The following is a 16,323-nucleotide window of genomic DNA, read 5'->3' as shown; positions in this document are numbered from 1 at the left end:
GAGGACTTATCTGTCGGAAATGATCCAAGGAACAACTGATTAAATTGTGGGGGTGTTTCTGAGTCCCATCAATTCCCGCTACATATTTAGGTAACATCATTCGGTATCTGTACATAACGTACACATGCAGAACACACGCCTGGGCTCAGCATTTGTGGGTACATCTATATTAAATGTTACTGTGATTTCTGATCATCATTAACTAATAAAAATATGGGTAACACTTTATAATAACTATACACTATTAAGCATTAGTTAAGCATTGGTTAAGCATAATTTCAGCATTAGTTAATCCTTAAATCCTCATGAACTCATCATGAATTCACCATTAGTAATACATTACAAAGCATTAGTAAAGACAGTTTTAAATGTTCAACCAACACATTATTAAGCATTAGTTGAACATTAGTAAAGTGCTTAATTCATCGTTAACTCATCATTTGTAACTAATTAGTTATACGTGCATAATTAATCATGAATTCATGATCTGTATGGCATTTATTATGCATTACTAAGCACTTAATAAATCCGGTTAAAATGTTTTGTTGCTCATTGATAATCTCAGTTGTTAATACTTTATAAAGGGTTAGCAACTGTGTTAGTATATGATTTACAAACACATATTCATCCTCAATGAATAACTTATTAATGCGGTTACTACTCATTAGTTCAGTATATTCCGTGAGCCCATCTAAAGTGAGGACTATCTATGCTTTATAAAGCATTTATAAATGACACAGAAGCAAAGATATACAAAGTGTCAGTTTTATTGGTCCCAAACAATACAAGCTCTTTTAAATACACACTTTAAACAAATACAATCTATAAAATTTCAAGTAAACTTGACAAACATCTTCAAATAACAACAGTCTGTGATCGTATAAAATAGAAAAATAAAATACAAGCTCTTTAAATACACACTTTGCAATCCTTAACATTTCAAGTTAACTGGTGAACTATCTCTTCAGGGCACACACACCAGAGGTAAGTGGCTGCCTGATTCTGGGATTCCGCCAGTGCATTTCAGTGGTGTGCCCTTGAAGTGCACAAAGTGCTTTACAGTAAAACAAATATACCGTTTTCAAATATTGCAAGATAACACTAGATAATTTCTGCAACCTGTTTGCCTCTACGATCAGCTGCCATCTCCCCAGCGTGATATGGCTCTCTCTCCGACTTCCGCATTTCAGAAAAATTAAAAAAACCCGCGCGGTCTCGCTCTCCAGAACCGCGGAGGAGGCTGGGACTGGTAGGACTCTCTGGGATTTTGGAGCATGCGCACTAGCATTTTTGATGGTAAAAGCATGCGCAGTAGCGTCCTACACGTCCCAGAGTCCTACCAGTCCCAGCTCCTCCGCGGTTCTGGAGAGCGAGACCGCGCGGGTTTTTTTAATTTTTCTGAAATGCGGAAGTCGGAGAGAGAGCCATATCACGCTGGGGAGATGGCAGCTGATCGTAGAGGCAAACAGGTTGCAGAAATTATCTAGTGTTATCTTGCAATATTTGAAAACGGTATATTTGTTTTACTGTAAAGCACTTTGTGCACTTCAAGGGCACACCACTGAAATGCACTGGCGGAATCCCAGAATCAGGCAGCCACTTACCTCTGATGTGTGTGTGCCCTGAAGAGATAGTTCACCAGTTTACTTGAAATGTTAAGGATTGCAAAGTGTGTATTTAAAAGAGCTTGTATTTTATTTTTCTATTTTATACGATCACAGACTGTTGTTATTTGAAGATGTTTGTCAAGTTTACTTGAAATTTTATAGATTGTATTTGTTTAAAGTGTGTATTTAAAAGAGCTTGTATTGTTTGGGACCAATAAAACTGACACTTTGTATATCTTTGCTTCTGTGTCATTTATAAATGCTTTATAAAGCATAGATAGTCCTCACTTTAGATGGGCTCACGGAATATACTGAACTAATGAGTAGTAACCACATTAATAAGTTATTCATTGAGGATGAATATGTGTTTGTAAATCATATACTAACACAGTTGCTAACCCTTTATAAAGTATTAACAACTGAGATTATCAATGAGCAACAAAACATTTTAACCGGATTTATTAAGTGCTTAGTAATGCATAATAAATGCCATACAGATCATGAATTCATGATTAATTATGCACGTATAACTAATTAGTTACAAATGATGAGTTAACGATGAATTAAGCACTTTACTAATGTTCAACTAATGCTTAATAATGTGTTGGTTGAACATTTAAAACTGTCTTTACTCATGCTTTGTAATGCATTACTAATGGTGAATTCATGATGAGTTCATGAGGATTTAAGGATTAACTAATGCTGAAATTATGCTTAACCAATGCTTAACTAATGCTTAATAGTGTATAGTTATTATAAAGTGTTACCAAAATATGTTGCTTTTCTTGCTTTAAATGTGATAAAGTGTTGATGTTTACCTGTACTTCTGCGTCTCTCTTCAAAAAGTTTTCATCAGTTGCCATTAAAGTGACTTCTCCTGGACGACTTCCAAAAACTCCATCAGCCTCAGAGGGGTAAAAGTCCTCGTAATGCTCGGGTAAATAGTAAGCGGCTTGCTCACTGTCGCCGCTAGACCAATGTGTGAGGGAGTCAGCGTCCATCTGGAAGCCAAACGCGTATGGATTTGGGAGGATGGGATAGATGTCGGGCTGCGTGGACGAAAAATCGTAGGCAGGGAAACCAGTCTCAAAATCCACAAGCATATCAGAAGGTGGGGAGTTATCGAGAGAGTCCGAGATGTCGTCCAGGTCGTCCAGACTGGCTCCGTGTCCGGCCTGCTGCAGGGAAACGGCGTGTTGAGCCAATCCGATGCACCGGCCCATCTTTATGAAGCGAAGGGACTCCAGGAGGAAGCACTCGAAGCCGCCCGCGTCCTGGATCTTCTGCTGGGCGACGGGAGGGAAATTTACCAGTTCACCCACCAGCAGGGGGTCCTCAGCCACCAGCGGACCGTGTTCATCCAGGATCTGAGCAAAGTAGCTGCAGCGGGACGGGCAAAATGCAAATATTAAATATAAACAGATAAACAACATCAAATTACAGCACGCACATGCTAAAGAAAGTTATTAAACAGTTCTTAAAATATCACACTCATTTCCAAGTCACTACCTAATGGAGCTGTACATGAAGTTTGCATTCGATTAAAGGCCTGGCCAATTATTGTGGCCGATATTTGTCGTTTTCCCAATTAATTGTGAATTATTGGCCAGTTATTAAATTATACGCTGCTGAACAAAATTAGGAAACGGCAAGCAACGTTTCTTGAATGCATCACGAGGAAAGACACCCTGGAATATATCATCACAACTGGATGAATTAACGGGAAGAGAGGACGAGGCAGACAGAATGAAGATGATAGACGGACTGACATCATGGAACAATCAACAAAAGATCAGATTAGATGGAGGGAAACGATCGCTGAATGGAAAGGCACTGGACTGACTGAAGTCTCATCAACATGGACGGCAAAATCCAACGCTTTCCAGCAGAACGTCACATAGAACCAAGATGATCGATGCTATTCACGTCACCCGTCTTTGGTCATAATGCTGTGGCTGATCATTGAACCTGACTGATCATTTCTGCTATTTTCTTCCTTTTAACGCGGTGAACAGAATCATGTAAACACGCTGAAGTGTTGCTGCCACTTACTCGTACAAACTCTCTTTTGTTGGGTCGGGGTTGTTGTCCAAAATGTTTTTATAGAGACCTCCGTGTCCGGTTCCGTTGTATTGGTCCTCAAAATCAGCCACTTGCTCTCGAAGATGACTCGGAACACTGAACGGATCAGCAGGCTCAAAGAATGATCTGCGACAGAAAGCTCGTCGTCAGCAACACGATAATATACACAGCTACAACAATAACGATACGAATGCGACTTACAAAGGGTCATCTTCAAAAAAGTCCTGGTCCCTCTCGTCTCTTGGAGTTCCACTTCTCATCCCAGACAAAACAATAATGCCCTGGAGGGAAGAAACGGTTTAGTTTGATGCAATGAAACCGTCTTCGTTTAAAAGAAAAAAAAAACAACAACAACAACAAATCCATCTTCTGACCTTTGGCTCTTTCTGTTTCTTTTTTCGGCCTCGACTCTTAGTCTTCAAAGGAGAATTCTGCAAAGAAAACAAGTTTAATGAGCGTTAAACTCGGAAACTTTGGTTTAGTGTCGCCTCCTTTTCGTTACCGAGAAAAGCAGAAAAAACACTGAGCAGGAGAGAGAAAGAAGCAGGGGGGGGGGGGGGGGGGGGGGGAGAGAAGCTATTGCTAATTAAAGCTAATGAAAAGCTAGCTAATAGAAAATTCAATTACTGATTATATATCGGCAATTAAAAGAAGTCACTGAAGTACAGTTATTGTTTTAATTGCTGTCTAAAGTTGATAAAACACTGAAAATTTCCAACTTCATTTTAATTAATATTTTGATTTCTTGACCATATAACGCAGAAAATGTCTCGTGTTTACTTAATGAATGACTGAGTGCTGGTGTTTAGATTCTAATTCTAATTTAATGCATCAGTAAGTTTTTTGAATGACTTAATTGGCATATTTTGGACATAATTTTACTCTTGGGCGACTGTTTGTACACCTCACTGATATGGTTAAAAAGTATTATTTTCATACTTTTTGCTCAAAAATTTCACAAGTCTAAAGGATCAAAGATTTCTAAAAATGTCCAACTGTCTAATACCAACCCAGGAAAACAACTATTAGGTTTCCAAGAACTTACATTTTGATTTTCATCAGACTTTTTTAAGACTGAACAATGTCCGTCTGAAAAACAAAGAACAAATTAAAATCACGCTGCAACAGGAAAGGCCTTCAAATCAAACGTCGGTGCGGCTCCAGAATACGCACCCATCACTTCAAAATACTCATCCAGTATAGTATGGCAGGAGACATAGTCATCTCTATGCTCCTCCAGAGTCCAGATAAACAGTCTCATGTCATGCGGCGGTGCCTGTTTTAGGAATTCAGTCACCGTCAAGCCAATGCTTGATAAAAACTCCGGCCTAGTGCCAAGTTTCTCTACAATTATCTCCTGTAACGGGCCAAAGCCGAGCAGATGAGCCAAGTCCAGCTCCTCCAGGTGTCCTGAGTAGCGCTCGATGAAGGTTCTGGCAGCGTTCAGACCTAAACAGAGCAGGAAGGAGTCGGTCAGGCTTCAGACGGTTACAAACAAAATACTCCCTGAGAACAAACAACTTCTCAGGAGAATCTACGAATTAATTTTAAAAATCTGTAGTTATTAGTGGAGTAAACTGATAGAAACGTCTGCAGGATCATCTCAACATGAGCACAATAAGAAAACACTAAGAAAACACACAAAAATAGAAACATTGTTTGAAAAATCTAATAACGGGGAACAATAAATGTGTGTTTGGGGCTTTTGAAGAGGTATAAAAGTAAAACATTTAATGCACACAGGAAACAGTCAGATACAAGATGTGCAGAAAATGAAGAAAGTTAAACTTCATCCTGCTCGTTTTCAGACATTACTGTAGGTTTTCAGTTTGGTTTGGTTGTTTTTTTTTCTTTAGTTTAGTTTGTTTTTCATTTTCTCTTTTGCCTTTATGATGCTGTGATTTGTCTGAATAAATCAAATAAATAAAAACAAACTTTCCTGAATGTAAAACACAAAAATTATGATGTATTCTGACTGTTCTTCTTTATATAATTTGTTTTAATTACACTCTTTCCTTATGCCGAGAGTGACAGCCATTAAAGGTGTTCTGAAATCTAAAATTCCTCAGTTTTACAGAACATAAACCTACAGATATTCACTTGTAACCAGCTGAAGTTCAGTCACCTGAACTCTGCTGATATAAATGCAAACAGCAGTAACCTCCTGGATGCTGACCTGCATCGTTGAGCTGACACGCCCAGCTGTTCAGTTTGGGATTCACTTCCTCACAGATACTCAGTTGCTGGATAAAAACCCGAGCCCAGACCCGGTTCCTCCTCTCCAGCAGCAGCTCCACAGCCTGACCCAGAGTCTGCAGCTGCTCCTGCTGCCAGTTCAGCATCCTGCCGGCCAGCGGGTTCCCTCTGGACGAGTCCAGCTGCAGCCACGGCTTCAGACCGCTGGTCAGAGCAGAAACCTGGAGGCCCTTCTCCTCCCTCAGCAGCTCCATGTGCTGGCTGATCTGCAGGAGAACTCGGTCCCTGAAGAGCAGCCAGGCTGAGAAGGCAGCAGAAACAAGAGGTGACGGATCGACATGTGGCTGAGACAAAGTTCAAATGCAGCTGTGGAAAGATGAGTTAGAGCTGCTGTTTGCCAGTGTTTAGAGTTTGGTAAAGAATAGGGCTGAACCCGAATATCCAAATATTCGCTCGCTACGGCGGTATCCGGATATTAATTTTGGTATCCGAATATTTGCGTCCCCCTCCCCTTGGACGTTATGGGGCGGAACGAATATTCGGATATTCGTCTTTAATAGGGCCCGAATGTCCGGAGACCAGATCCCACTATTCGGGCCAGCCCTGGCAAAGAATTACTACAGGTTAATTACACCACCAAGGAAGGACACTCTAAGTTCTTCTGGATCAATTTTTAGTACTTTTTTCCAACCCTTCTCAGCCATCCTAGACCATTAACTCATTTTGGACAGTTAAGGATTTATTGAACAAGTTCGGGACACATTTGAGTAATTTCTAGTCCTTTTGCACATACTTTGGGTCATCTTTGACAAATTTTGAGAACACACTTATTTTATAAGTCACTTTGGACGTGTTTATAGCTTTTAGTCATTTTTGGAACCTTCTAAGCCATCCTAGATGTTTAACTCATTTTGGACAGATTGCCAACAGCAATAGAGGATTTTTTTGAGGAAGTTTTGGACACAGTTCTAATAATTTTAGACAAATGTGGAGATTTGATAAAGATTCTGTATCAGATAGCAGCACGGCGTCACTGTAACCATGACAACAAGTGAACACGAGGTCAGCTGGCTGCTGACGATCACATGATTGTGATCCTACTAGAAATCCACCGCCGAGGACCTATCCGTCAGAAATCACACTAAGACTGAGCAGCCTTGGAGGAGTGCTGCTCTCTGAGTGCTTTACTAGTTTAAGATGTAAAAACAACAAACACTAAAATAGTTCAGTCTTCAGTGTGGCTCATATTTTAAACACAACAACGGTTTTAGGATGAAAGGTTTTGAGAATACGACCTCCAGAGTGGATTTTTTCTAAAACACAACAGCTGCCATCAGCATGTGAACGAGCAGCTGGAGTTTTCAGTAAAAACGCTGACGTCAAGCAAAGGAAATGCTTTTGTCTTTTCAGGTGAAAGGTTGTCGTCTAAACGGGGCCTCATCTCGCTGAACAAGCAACAAGAACCCGCAGTAAAGATTTAATTGATGCCACTTAGAAACAGTTTCAGAAACGTATTAGTAAAACAGTACGGTACCTTTCTGCTGACTTTGAGTCGCCGTGTTTTGTTCCTGCTGCAGAATCTCCTCATTGATCGTCTGGTTACCCTGAAATGACTGTTTGTGCTGCTTCCTCTTCAGCCTACGCTCCTCCTTTGACTTTAATTTCTTCTGACTGAAAACAAAAAAAGACAAAAGGCAGATATTTAGTTACTTCTAAGTGTACAGAATAAAACAGATTATTACAGGGTCATTAAAAAGTCCTAGAATTACTTAATCCAGATGCCAAAACTAATCAGTGGCAGAAAACACCACAATGGCTCCGACTGCTTTTAATGACCAGAATCTGGAGTTCAAAAGTTTGGTTGGAAGGGAAAAGTTTTTGGCTTTAACTGTACGGTGTGTTGGAGTTTTTCTGCCACGGGATGAGCTCAACTTCTAAATACCCACAAATAACCAGTGTTGTTATTGCAGTTCATCTTAAAATGACCCAAATATGAAAGCAGGTCATTTTTTTTTAAAGTTCCCAGAAACAGAAACAACCACACGAATGAAATTTAACTCACCTCGTACACTTCTGATTCAATTTGGGCACCTTTGGAGTCGGTAGTTTGGGAATTGTAGCTTCAAACTGGAAAAAGGAAAAACACTCAACTCCAAACTGAACGTGTTTTATGAAGAAGCTCCCCTCACCTCACCTCAGGAGGTTTACTCACCTTACATTTCACCAGACCTGTAGGACCGTAGATTTTAATGCTACAGATTTGACCGACACAGTCTGGAGTCAAACACGCTTCCTGCAGTAAATCCTATAAAAACAGCACAAAGAATTTAAACTGAAGGTCTGTTCGCTGCACATTTAACTTTGTAATAATGATTTAAAAGCAAGAAATACACCGAGACATGTTGTTGTTCAGGCTAAATGTACCTTTTCATTCTTGTCGGAGAAGGCCGACGTCTTCAGGGTTTTCCAACAGGCGATGTGAAATTCAACCTTGCAGCTCTGACAGCAGCAGAACTGAATGAAGCCCTGCAGAAAGAAGCGTTTAAAACCCAACAGCGCTTTCAACTTTCTGATGCCTAAACGGTGAAACTGGCTCCGATTTACCTTAAAATCCGGATCCCTGAAGAAAATTTCAGCTTTGACGGCACTGTGGCATTTCTCAAGGCGACAGACGGCATCAGGAGGAGGAGGGAACCTGCACAGCTCTATAGCGCCCTCTAGAATCTCCTAGAAAAGGCAGAATTCAAGTCAGTCAACCGGACGAAAACCCGAACACGAAACTTACACTTCACTGATACAGGTAAATGTGTTTAAATCTATGCAGAGCCTGAGACTTTTTATTTTAAAGTAAACCATTCACTTTTACTTGTATTTTCATCCACAAAAGACCAAAACATTATTAAACGGTTATATTGCAGGACAACACGCAAAACAAATGGGGGAAAAGACCGGCAGAAATCCAGTTAAACAATCAGTTTAAACCAGTCAGACCAAGCAGGAACCGACTGTCCACAAGTTAATGTACAGTGTGCAACAACAAAAACAAGACAAAACATCAATAATGAATAAAATGTATTTAAATTAGCTGCCAGACACAAACTCAAACCTCCAACATACCTTAAAATAGTCTGCCTGTGTTTCTCTGACAATCTCTTTGGTTAACGGCCAGGTCAGTTTACCAGGAGTTATTTGATTCTTCATCATCTGCAGGGCATCTGAAAACTGCTGCAGAGCAAATGAAAACCTGCATGAAGACGAGAAACACTCGTTAAACGGTTTGAAAGGACAAAAAGAAGAGTTCAACATTTATAAACCATCTGGGTCAAATCTGACCCGTTTTGACATCTGACAGCAGTAAAAACAGCCTAAACGTCGTTCTTTTAGCCTGAAATCTGAAGTTGTGACCAAAAATACTACAGAAAATTTATACTTCTGTACACTATAAATTTAAAATAAATTGTAGACCATGACAAGTTGTTTTAGATTGTTCATGGTTCTTTTGTGTCTCGTTTTTCTGATGTTTTCTAGTTTTTGTTGATTGCCTTATTTTGCTTGACTTTTGTAGTCTAGAGTCTAGCATGTTTTTCTCATTTTGTTTCTCGTTTTTGTTGTTTTGTGTTTCCTTCTGGCTCACTTGGGGTGTTTGTCTATTTCTGTGTCTAGTTTTGTTCCTTTTTTGTCATTTTTTGTTTTGTCAGTGTACATTATTTGGTCACTTTGTAACTTTTTTGTCCAATTTTTTGTCTCTTTTCTTGTTTAGTACCTGTTTTCTCTGAGATAAACTCTGCCGATGGAGTAGTAAACCAGACACTGAAACGTCCTCTCCTCGTAGGACTTCATCTTCTCCAAGACTTTCTGAGCTTCTGTAAGTTCCTGCGTTTGAAAAAGCAAACAGACATGAAGACACAGTTCTTAATATTTATTTACAGTTGAGGACAAAAGCATCAATTAGTCCTGACTGAGCAGCTTTTGTTAAGAACTACTGTATTTAACTGTTTTAGTAGATTAAAGTTTATATTCTTGAACTGTTTGGAGCAGAACCAAAAGGCTACACACCAGCTAGTAGGGCTGCGACTGTTTGGTCAATAAAACATCAGAAAATGGTGAAAATTGTCCATATGCATTTCCCAATATAGCATCTTTAAATGTCTTGTTTTGTACACCACCCAAAGACACTAGGGATGTCCAATATTGACCTTTTTTGCCAGTGACTGATATGCCGAAATTGTCCAACTCTCAATTTCTGATTCCGATATCAACGGATACCGAAATATGTGGACTATTTAACTAATTTGAGGGATATCTGCTGTCGTTTAATTAACACATCATGCCTAATTTCATTGCAATATCCCATTGGAAGTAGTTTGATGATTTCATCAAACTGGTAAATACCAGCGAAATCCAATCATTATTTAATCGGTTTTCATGAGGCAAAAAAAACCCCAAACTAGAACGATATTGACTGATATTACATTTTTATGCCAATATCGGGCCGATATTATTGGACATCCCTAAAAGAGAGTGAATTTATGGTGAGATTTGAAAAAAGAAAACACAAAATATTCAGATTTAAGAAGCTGGAATCCCTGAATTTGGACTTTTTTTTCTTTTAAAAATGGCTCAAACTGATTAATCGATGACTCAAATAGTTGGGAGTTCACTAAATAGTTAATCGATCAGCGTGTGGAGGAGTCTGGGAGCACTGAGAGGTGAATTAAAGTTCCAGCTTTCCATTAAAAACACAAGGCCAACCTTATCTTTTAACCCTCAAACTGTTTTGTGGTTTTACAACAACAATAAAAGTCGATAACCCAACATCACACAGTGGAAGCAGATCTATGAATTAAAGTTATCATCAACCGCCCTGCAGGACAAACGCAGCTTTAATCATCATTTTAAGGCCTTCCTAGTTTTATTGATGCAGTTTAAACATGAGTTTTTCATGTTAAAGGTTGGTGAAATTTGGGATAGTAAAAGATGGAATTATCATTTAGCTGTGTGCAAACTTTCAATACGCTTCCGTTTTATTTTCGTGCTAAAATATTTCATTTATTTATTTACAAAAAACCTCATGATGTACATGTCTTCAGTGGCTTTTGGCTATTTTTCTTTACCTGCTTCAATACTTTATTCTCTTTTACCTTATTTAAAAATGTAGCATTTTACCAGTTTTATCCCATCTAAATGTTTTTCACATAATTTTTTGAATGCCTGTCTGATAACACGTACAACACTTAGCTTAGCTCAGTTCGTTTTAAATGTGCTACACAGATAAATTAGATTAGATTTAGGTTTGACAACTAGACTACCATTTCCTGTGAGTTACCTCAGGCTGCCCGATATCTGTCAGGGCTGACACGCGACCAAAAAGTAACAACAACACGTCCAGCGTGGAAAGCCCGAATTCCTGAGGAAGCAAACAATAAAAACAACAGCAAAACAAAGTTATGAAGTGCACTGCAATAAAACAAAATCAGACAAATAATGGAAACAAATATGCAAGATTGCCAATATGCAATATAAAATAAGCCAAATTAAGGCAGTGTTTTCATAAAGCATGTCCAGAACAAGACTAAACATAGCAGTTAAGACCCTGTAGTGTTATTGTAGATGTGATTATACATCTGTACTACACATATTAGAAATTAAACCCAACAAAAATGATATAAAATATTATTTTACTTGATTATAGTCCTTACACAGTTAATGTTTATGTTTCAATTTCACTAATACAGTGTTATAAATTGCAGAACTAAACCCAGCTACTACAAATATTGTGGCTAAAACGTGGATGTCAGGATGTTTTAAGTAGAACAATGATAATTTATGGTGTGTGTTGTGTGTGATTACTTTTGCTGTGAGTTCTTCCAGTGAGGCCAGCGCTTGGCTGAATGCCTGCTCTGCGTTGCGGCTGCGTTGGTCAGTCAGGGCGCTGTGGGCGTCCTGAACCAAAGACCTCAACTTTCCACAAACATCTGATTTACTTTCAGCTTTTTTCTGGTTCTGAGCAGAAGAAAAACCACAGCAGGTCAGTCGTTTCATCTACAGATGCCGTTAAGATTATAAAGCTAATCTGGACACAATAAAACGTAAACTAGTCTGAACATCACACTCATGAGCCTTACCTCTTCTCTAGTCGGACTGTTTCTGTTCATTGGTTTCTTTTTCACTGCACTGTGGTTTTCCCCTTTACTGTTCTTTGAAGAAATGTCACTGGAAGCACAGAATTCTCAGTCTTAAATGCAGCCAAACCATCCATCACACCACTACCTACAGGTCTTTCTTTTGATTTAAAAACCTTAAATCTTATTTAGTGCAAATGGCAAAAGGTGTCCCACAAGGTTCAATCATGGGGCCTCGTGTGTTCCTTTCAGTCACTCGGGGTAATTGTTACTTTTATGTTACTCATTTTCATATTATATAGACATTATGATACAGGAGGTCCTCAGTTTAATAAATAATCCTTTCCTCTGTGCTATAAAAAGAAACAGATTAAAGCAACTTTTCTATCAGTGCTGGATTATGGTGGTACTCTATGCAGCGGTTTATCACTCAGATTTATTATCAGCAATGATTAGAAAACCCCTCACTGTGGGCTTCATGCTAACGTTAACTGGCTCTCCTCTATATTTACTGTTATATTTACTGGCTTCTTTCTTTTTTAATCGCTTATATTTCTCAAATAACTTGATTTTGTTGCAAGAACAAACAGATTTAAAGTGAACTAGCAACTGAATACAGCAGCAGGAACATGGATTTATCTCCCAACAGACTAAAAATACAACATTATTCATTTCAGTCTTCAGTGCTTGTTCACTTTCCATTTATTTTTTAAAACAACACTGAACAGCAGCAGCAGGTCTTTACAAATTGACAGAATGTGAATAAACATGAATAAAAGTATTTCCACCAACCTTTTCGATGATTTAGTGTCTTTAGCGCTGCTCTCTTTCTGTGCATGTTTTTCATTTTTTCCTGCAGAGAGAAAATCAAAAAAGTTTTCAAAAACTACTTTAATAATCAACAGAGAAAAAACTCTTAAAAATGTCACAAAATAGTGAGATGAGTCCCTTACAATTCCCAAAATCCCAAAACAACTCTTAATTTAAAATACAAAATATAATTCAGTGCATTTTAAAGACTAAATTGGGAGGAAAAAAACCTTGGTCTTTCACAGCAGCTTGATGTAAACAAACCTTCTGTTGTGTCTTTATCTATCCTGTTTAATCTGAGCAACTTTGAGTGGTTCGAATATAACAAGTATGGGCTAATAGATAATAAAACAAACCAAACAAGAGACCATTAAGCGTTAAAAGATCCACAGTGGAGTCTCTGTTTTCATACTATTCCACAAATCTACTGGTGGCCAAAAAACACCAAGATTTTATTTGATTATTTTTGCTCAAACACGCGCAAAATGTACAAACTGAGACACACAGAAACCAAAAAAAAAGTGAAGGAGATGCATAAAAACTTCCAGAGAGACCTGATCAGAGCACAATGCGATGTTTTAAACAAGAACATAAAGTTAGTGTAAGGAGAAAGGGTTGGGTTTAGATAAGATTCAGCTTCTTCCCACTCCATTTTGAGCAAGTTATTCATTGTCTTTTGTTGTTTTCTTTTATTATTATTGGAATGTTCAAAATTTAAGCCCGAGCCTTAAATGGCAACCTGTAAATGTTGGGAAACAAACATAAGGATCTGACATGTGATAAAACTCACCTGAGTGCTTCTCCGTTTTACCCTGTGAGACCTGTCAACACACAAGTTAATCATCAACTCCAAGCTCCAGAAAAACATCAACCGAAGGCACAAAAACAAAGTACACAAACACATCTGTCAGGGCCTTTTACACGTTATTATAGCCTGCAGCTTCTCACACTGACTGAAACAGAGCCGCAACTAACGATTTCTTTCATTATTGGGGTTATTTTTTGTTTCTACAACAATTTAAAAGGGAAAATAAACCATCTTTATATCTCAGGATCATCAGACACTGATGGCATGTTAAATTAAATTACAAGAGAAAATGGCGAATAAATAAAATTTAGACACTCTGGATTTTAGATATCTAAAAAAAATCAAAAATGAATGTTAAACACAAAAAGCAGAATTTAAAACCGGACACTGAAATGTAAACATGTGAAAGTCAAAGACAATTCTTCTCCTTCTATGTTCATTTTTTAATTAAATTTAGTTGCCATTTGCTCTTTTATTTGAGTTCTGGGTAAAGTTCTCCTCCACAGTTTAGACTGAAAACTTGAGATTTTGTGAAATTGTGTCACATTTTACAAGTATCGGCAGTCCAAGATGGTATCGTTCAAATAATTCTTGTTCAACCAACGTCTACAGATTCAGTCTACGATCACAATAATACAAAAAAAAGCAGCAAATCTCCAAAACTGTGGGGTTGGAAGAAAAAAAAATGGTTTCAGTGACTGATGAAGCATAAAAATTGTTGCTAACTTTTAATTTCTCAATTAACTAAATCTATCAAACATCTTAGATCTGAAACAAAACAACCTGGAGATCTCATGTTTAACTCAAAAAATAAATATTTTAATGTGAATAAACCGTTACTAACCTTTGAAGCTGAGCTTGTTGCTGGATTGTTCTTACTAATGGCTTTTGCAGCTTTAGGTTGCGGTCGTTCCATCACTAAGCCGGCTTTAAAATGAGTGCCAGGGCTAAAATAAACAAAAATAGATTAAACAAGAGTTCATCTGCAGTAATCAATCATGTTTTTGTAAAGGTGTGTGAGGCATCGCATACTTACTTTTTAATACAAGTTCCCCTTACAAATCCTGTTGAAAGAAAAACACAGAAATGCCAGTTTGAGCTTTGAAGAACAACAAACTGTAAAAGATTATGAATAAATAGGTTACTTCTATTTATGACAAGAAAAAATTCAAGGGGACAGATGTTAAAAACTTTTACATGTGTAAACAGCCAACATCTTTACTTTTCTTGACATTTAAAGCCAGTCAACACAGAAGAACCTAGTTCCAGATGGACTGAAGATATAAAATACCCTTGCCTCCTGACATCTTGAATTTCTCGTGCTGCAGCTCCAGGTCTCTCATTCCATCGCTCCCGGGGTCACACAACGACTGGGCCAAACGGTTCCCTTCCAGAGCCATGCGAATCTCTCCCATTAAGAACAATGCTTCGCAGTAACGATAGTGACCCTGCAAACAAACAGACGAGACGATTTAGCCAACGAGTTTTAGCTCCTTTACATCTGCAGGTGTCGGGTCATACCATTTGTGGCGATATACGAAAAGGAAAAGAGGATATAATTCTGGCAAATGCTACTAAACTGAAGAATAAAGCCAAGATGTGTATGAACTAGGGCTGGCCCGAATAGTGGTTTCTGGTCTCCGGATATTCGGGCCCTATTAAAGACGAATATCCGAATATTCATTCCGCCACGTAACGTCAGACGGGGGTGGAGTCTGGCGGATGTGGCGGAGACGGCTCGAATATTCGGATCCATTCGTCTGGTCTCCCGGGCGCAAATTTTGCACACTGCCTTCATTTTGTCTTCAGTTAAACTGAGGAATTCCCAAACAGCGGAGGTCTTCGGCACCTTGTCTTGTGTTTATGCAACAAAGTGAAGCGTGACGTCAGAGTTGGCAGCAACCCGGCCATTTGGGTGGTGGTAACAAACACGAATGGAGGAGCCGAGATGAGCCGAAGTGGGCCGAAGGCGAAGGGACGAGACGAGCTCCGAATATTCGTATTTTCATCTGGGGGGAGGAGGGGGTGATCACATAGACATATGCGTATATGTTTATATGATCACACGACGGGATGAGCCGATATGAGGCGATGTGGGCCGAAGACGGAGGGAAGACAGTAACGTCGAATATTCGTTCCGCCCGGTAACGTCCGACCGGGGGGGTGGGGGGGCACGAATATTCGGATACCAAAATTAATATCCGGATACCACCGTAGCGAACGAATATTCGGATATTCGGGTCCAGCCCAAGTAATCTTAAGGCAATATAATTTTTAAAAGCAGTGTATCAAAACCATGACAACGCATAAAGGCATAATATGTCTAAACATGTCCTCTATAGGGTGCAATCTAACAAGTATGAAGTATGATACGACAAGATCTGACTGCTGGATTTAGAAAGGTATAACTGCCTCAAAACTGTCCAAAAGACGACGCACAGCTCAGTATCTTTGCCTTTTCTTGGGAGGTTAAAATCACTGCTAAGAACAACTCTTGGATTCTGTCCACAATAAATCCTGCTGCCCTCGAATTCTGGCTTCTGGTGATTTTTTTGAAGATCTTTAAGATCCGTTGTCCTCATTTACGGGCACCAAAAAATATTTTTTCCTTGGTCTGAAAAAATCAAAAAATTCAGCAAAAAAATTCCCCAAATTTTTTGAAAATTTGCTAAACTTTCAGGAATAAAATTCCAATAGT

At 38.8% G+C, this 16,323-nt stretch overlaps 1 protein-coding gene across 3 annotated transcripts in view; it reads right to left on the bottom strand.

Annotated features, from left to right (window-relative positions):
* Nucleotides 1-16,323, bottom strand: part of ttc3 (tetratricopeptide repeat domain 3) — a 43,122-nt gene that overhangs the window by 10,570 nt on the left and 16,229 nt on the right. For 2 of the 3 annotated variants that reach the window (XM_051937291.1, XM_051937293.1), the window contains exons 12-33: nt 14,917-15,073; nt 14,662-14,689; nt 14,470-14,572; nt 13,608-13,638; nt 12,800-12,860; nt 12,011-12,098; nt 11,736-11,888; nt 11,212-11,292; nt 9,649-9,758; nt 9,003-9,129; nt 8,490-8,612; nt 8,310-8,411; nt 8,098-8,190; nt 7,948-8,012; nt 7,420-7,556; nt 5,866-6,186; nt 4,863-5,138; nt 4,735-4,778; nt 4,064-4,120; nt 3,891-3,970; nt 3,660-3,815; nt 2,426-2,987 (exon numbers count right to left, since the gene is read on the bottom strand). In XM_051937291.1, the coding sequence (XP_051793251.1) occupies nt 2,426-2,987; nt 3,660-3,815; nt 3,891-3,970; nt 4,064-4,120; nt 4,735-4,778; nt 4,863-5,138; nt 5,866-6,186; nt 7,420-7,556; nt 7,948-8,012; nt 8,098-8,190; nt 8,310-8,411; nt 8,490-8,612; nt 9,003-9,129; nt 9,649-9,758; nt 11,212-11,292; nt 11,736-11,888; nt 12,011-12,098; nt 12,800-12,860; nt 13,608-13,638; nt 14,470-14,572; nt 14,662-14,689; nt 14,917-15,073 (2,955 nt within the window). The remainder of the gene's footprint in view (nt 1-2,425; nt 2,988-3,659; nt 3,816-3,890; nt 3,971-4,063; nt 4,121-4,734; nt 4,779-4,862; nt 5,139-5,865; nt 6,187-7,419; nt 7,557-7,947; nt 8,013-8,097; nt 8,191-8,309; nt 8,412-8,489; nt 8,613-9,002; nt 9,130-9,648; nt 9,759-11,211; nt 11,293-11,735; nt 11,889-12,010; nt 12,099-12,799; nt 12,861-13,607; nt 13,639-14,469; nt 14,573-14,661; nt 14,690-14,916; nt 15,074-16,323) is intronic. The other variant, XM_051937292.1, reaches the window with a different exon arrangement.

This window comes from Acanthochromis polyacanthus, chromosome 17 (assembly GCF_021347895.1).
Source record: "Acanthochromis polyacanthus isolate Apoly-LR-REF ecotype Palm Island chromosome 17, KAUST_Apoly_ChrSc, whole genome shotgun sequence".
NCBI classification, from domain to species: domain Eukaryota; kingdom Metazoa; phylum Chordata; class Actinopteri; family Pomacentridae; genus Acanthochromis; species Acanthochromis polyacanthus.
This window is presented reverse-complemented; position numbering and strand designations above follow the sequence as displayed.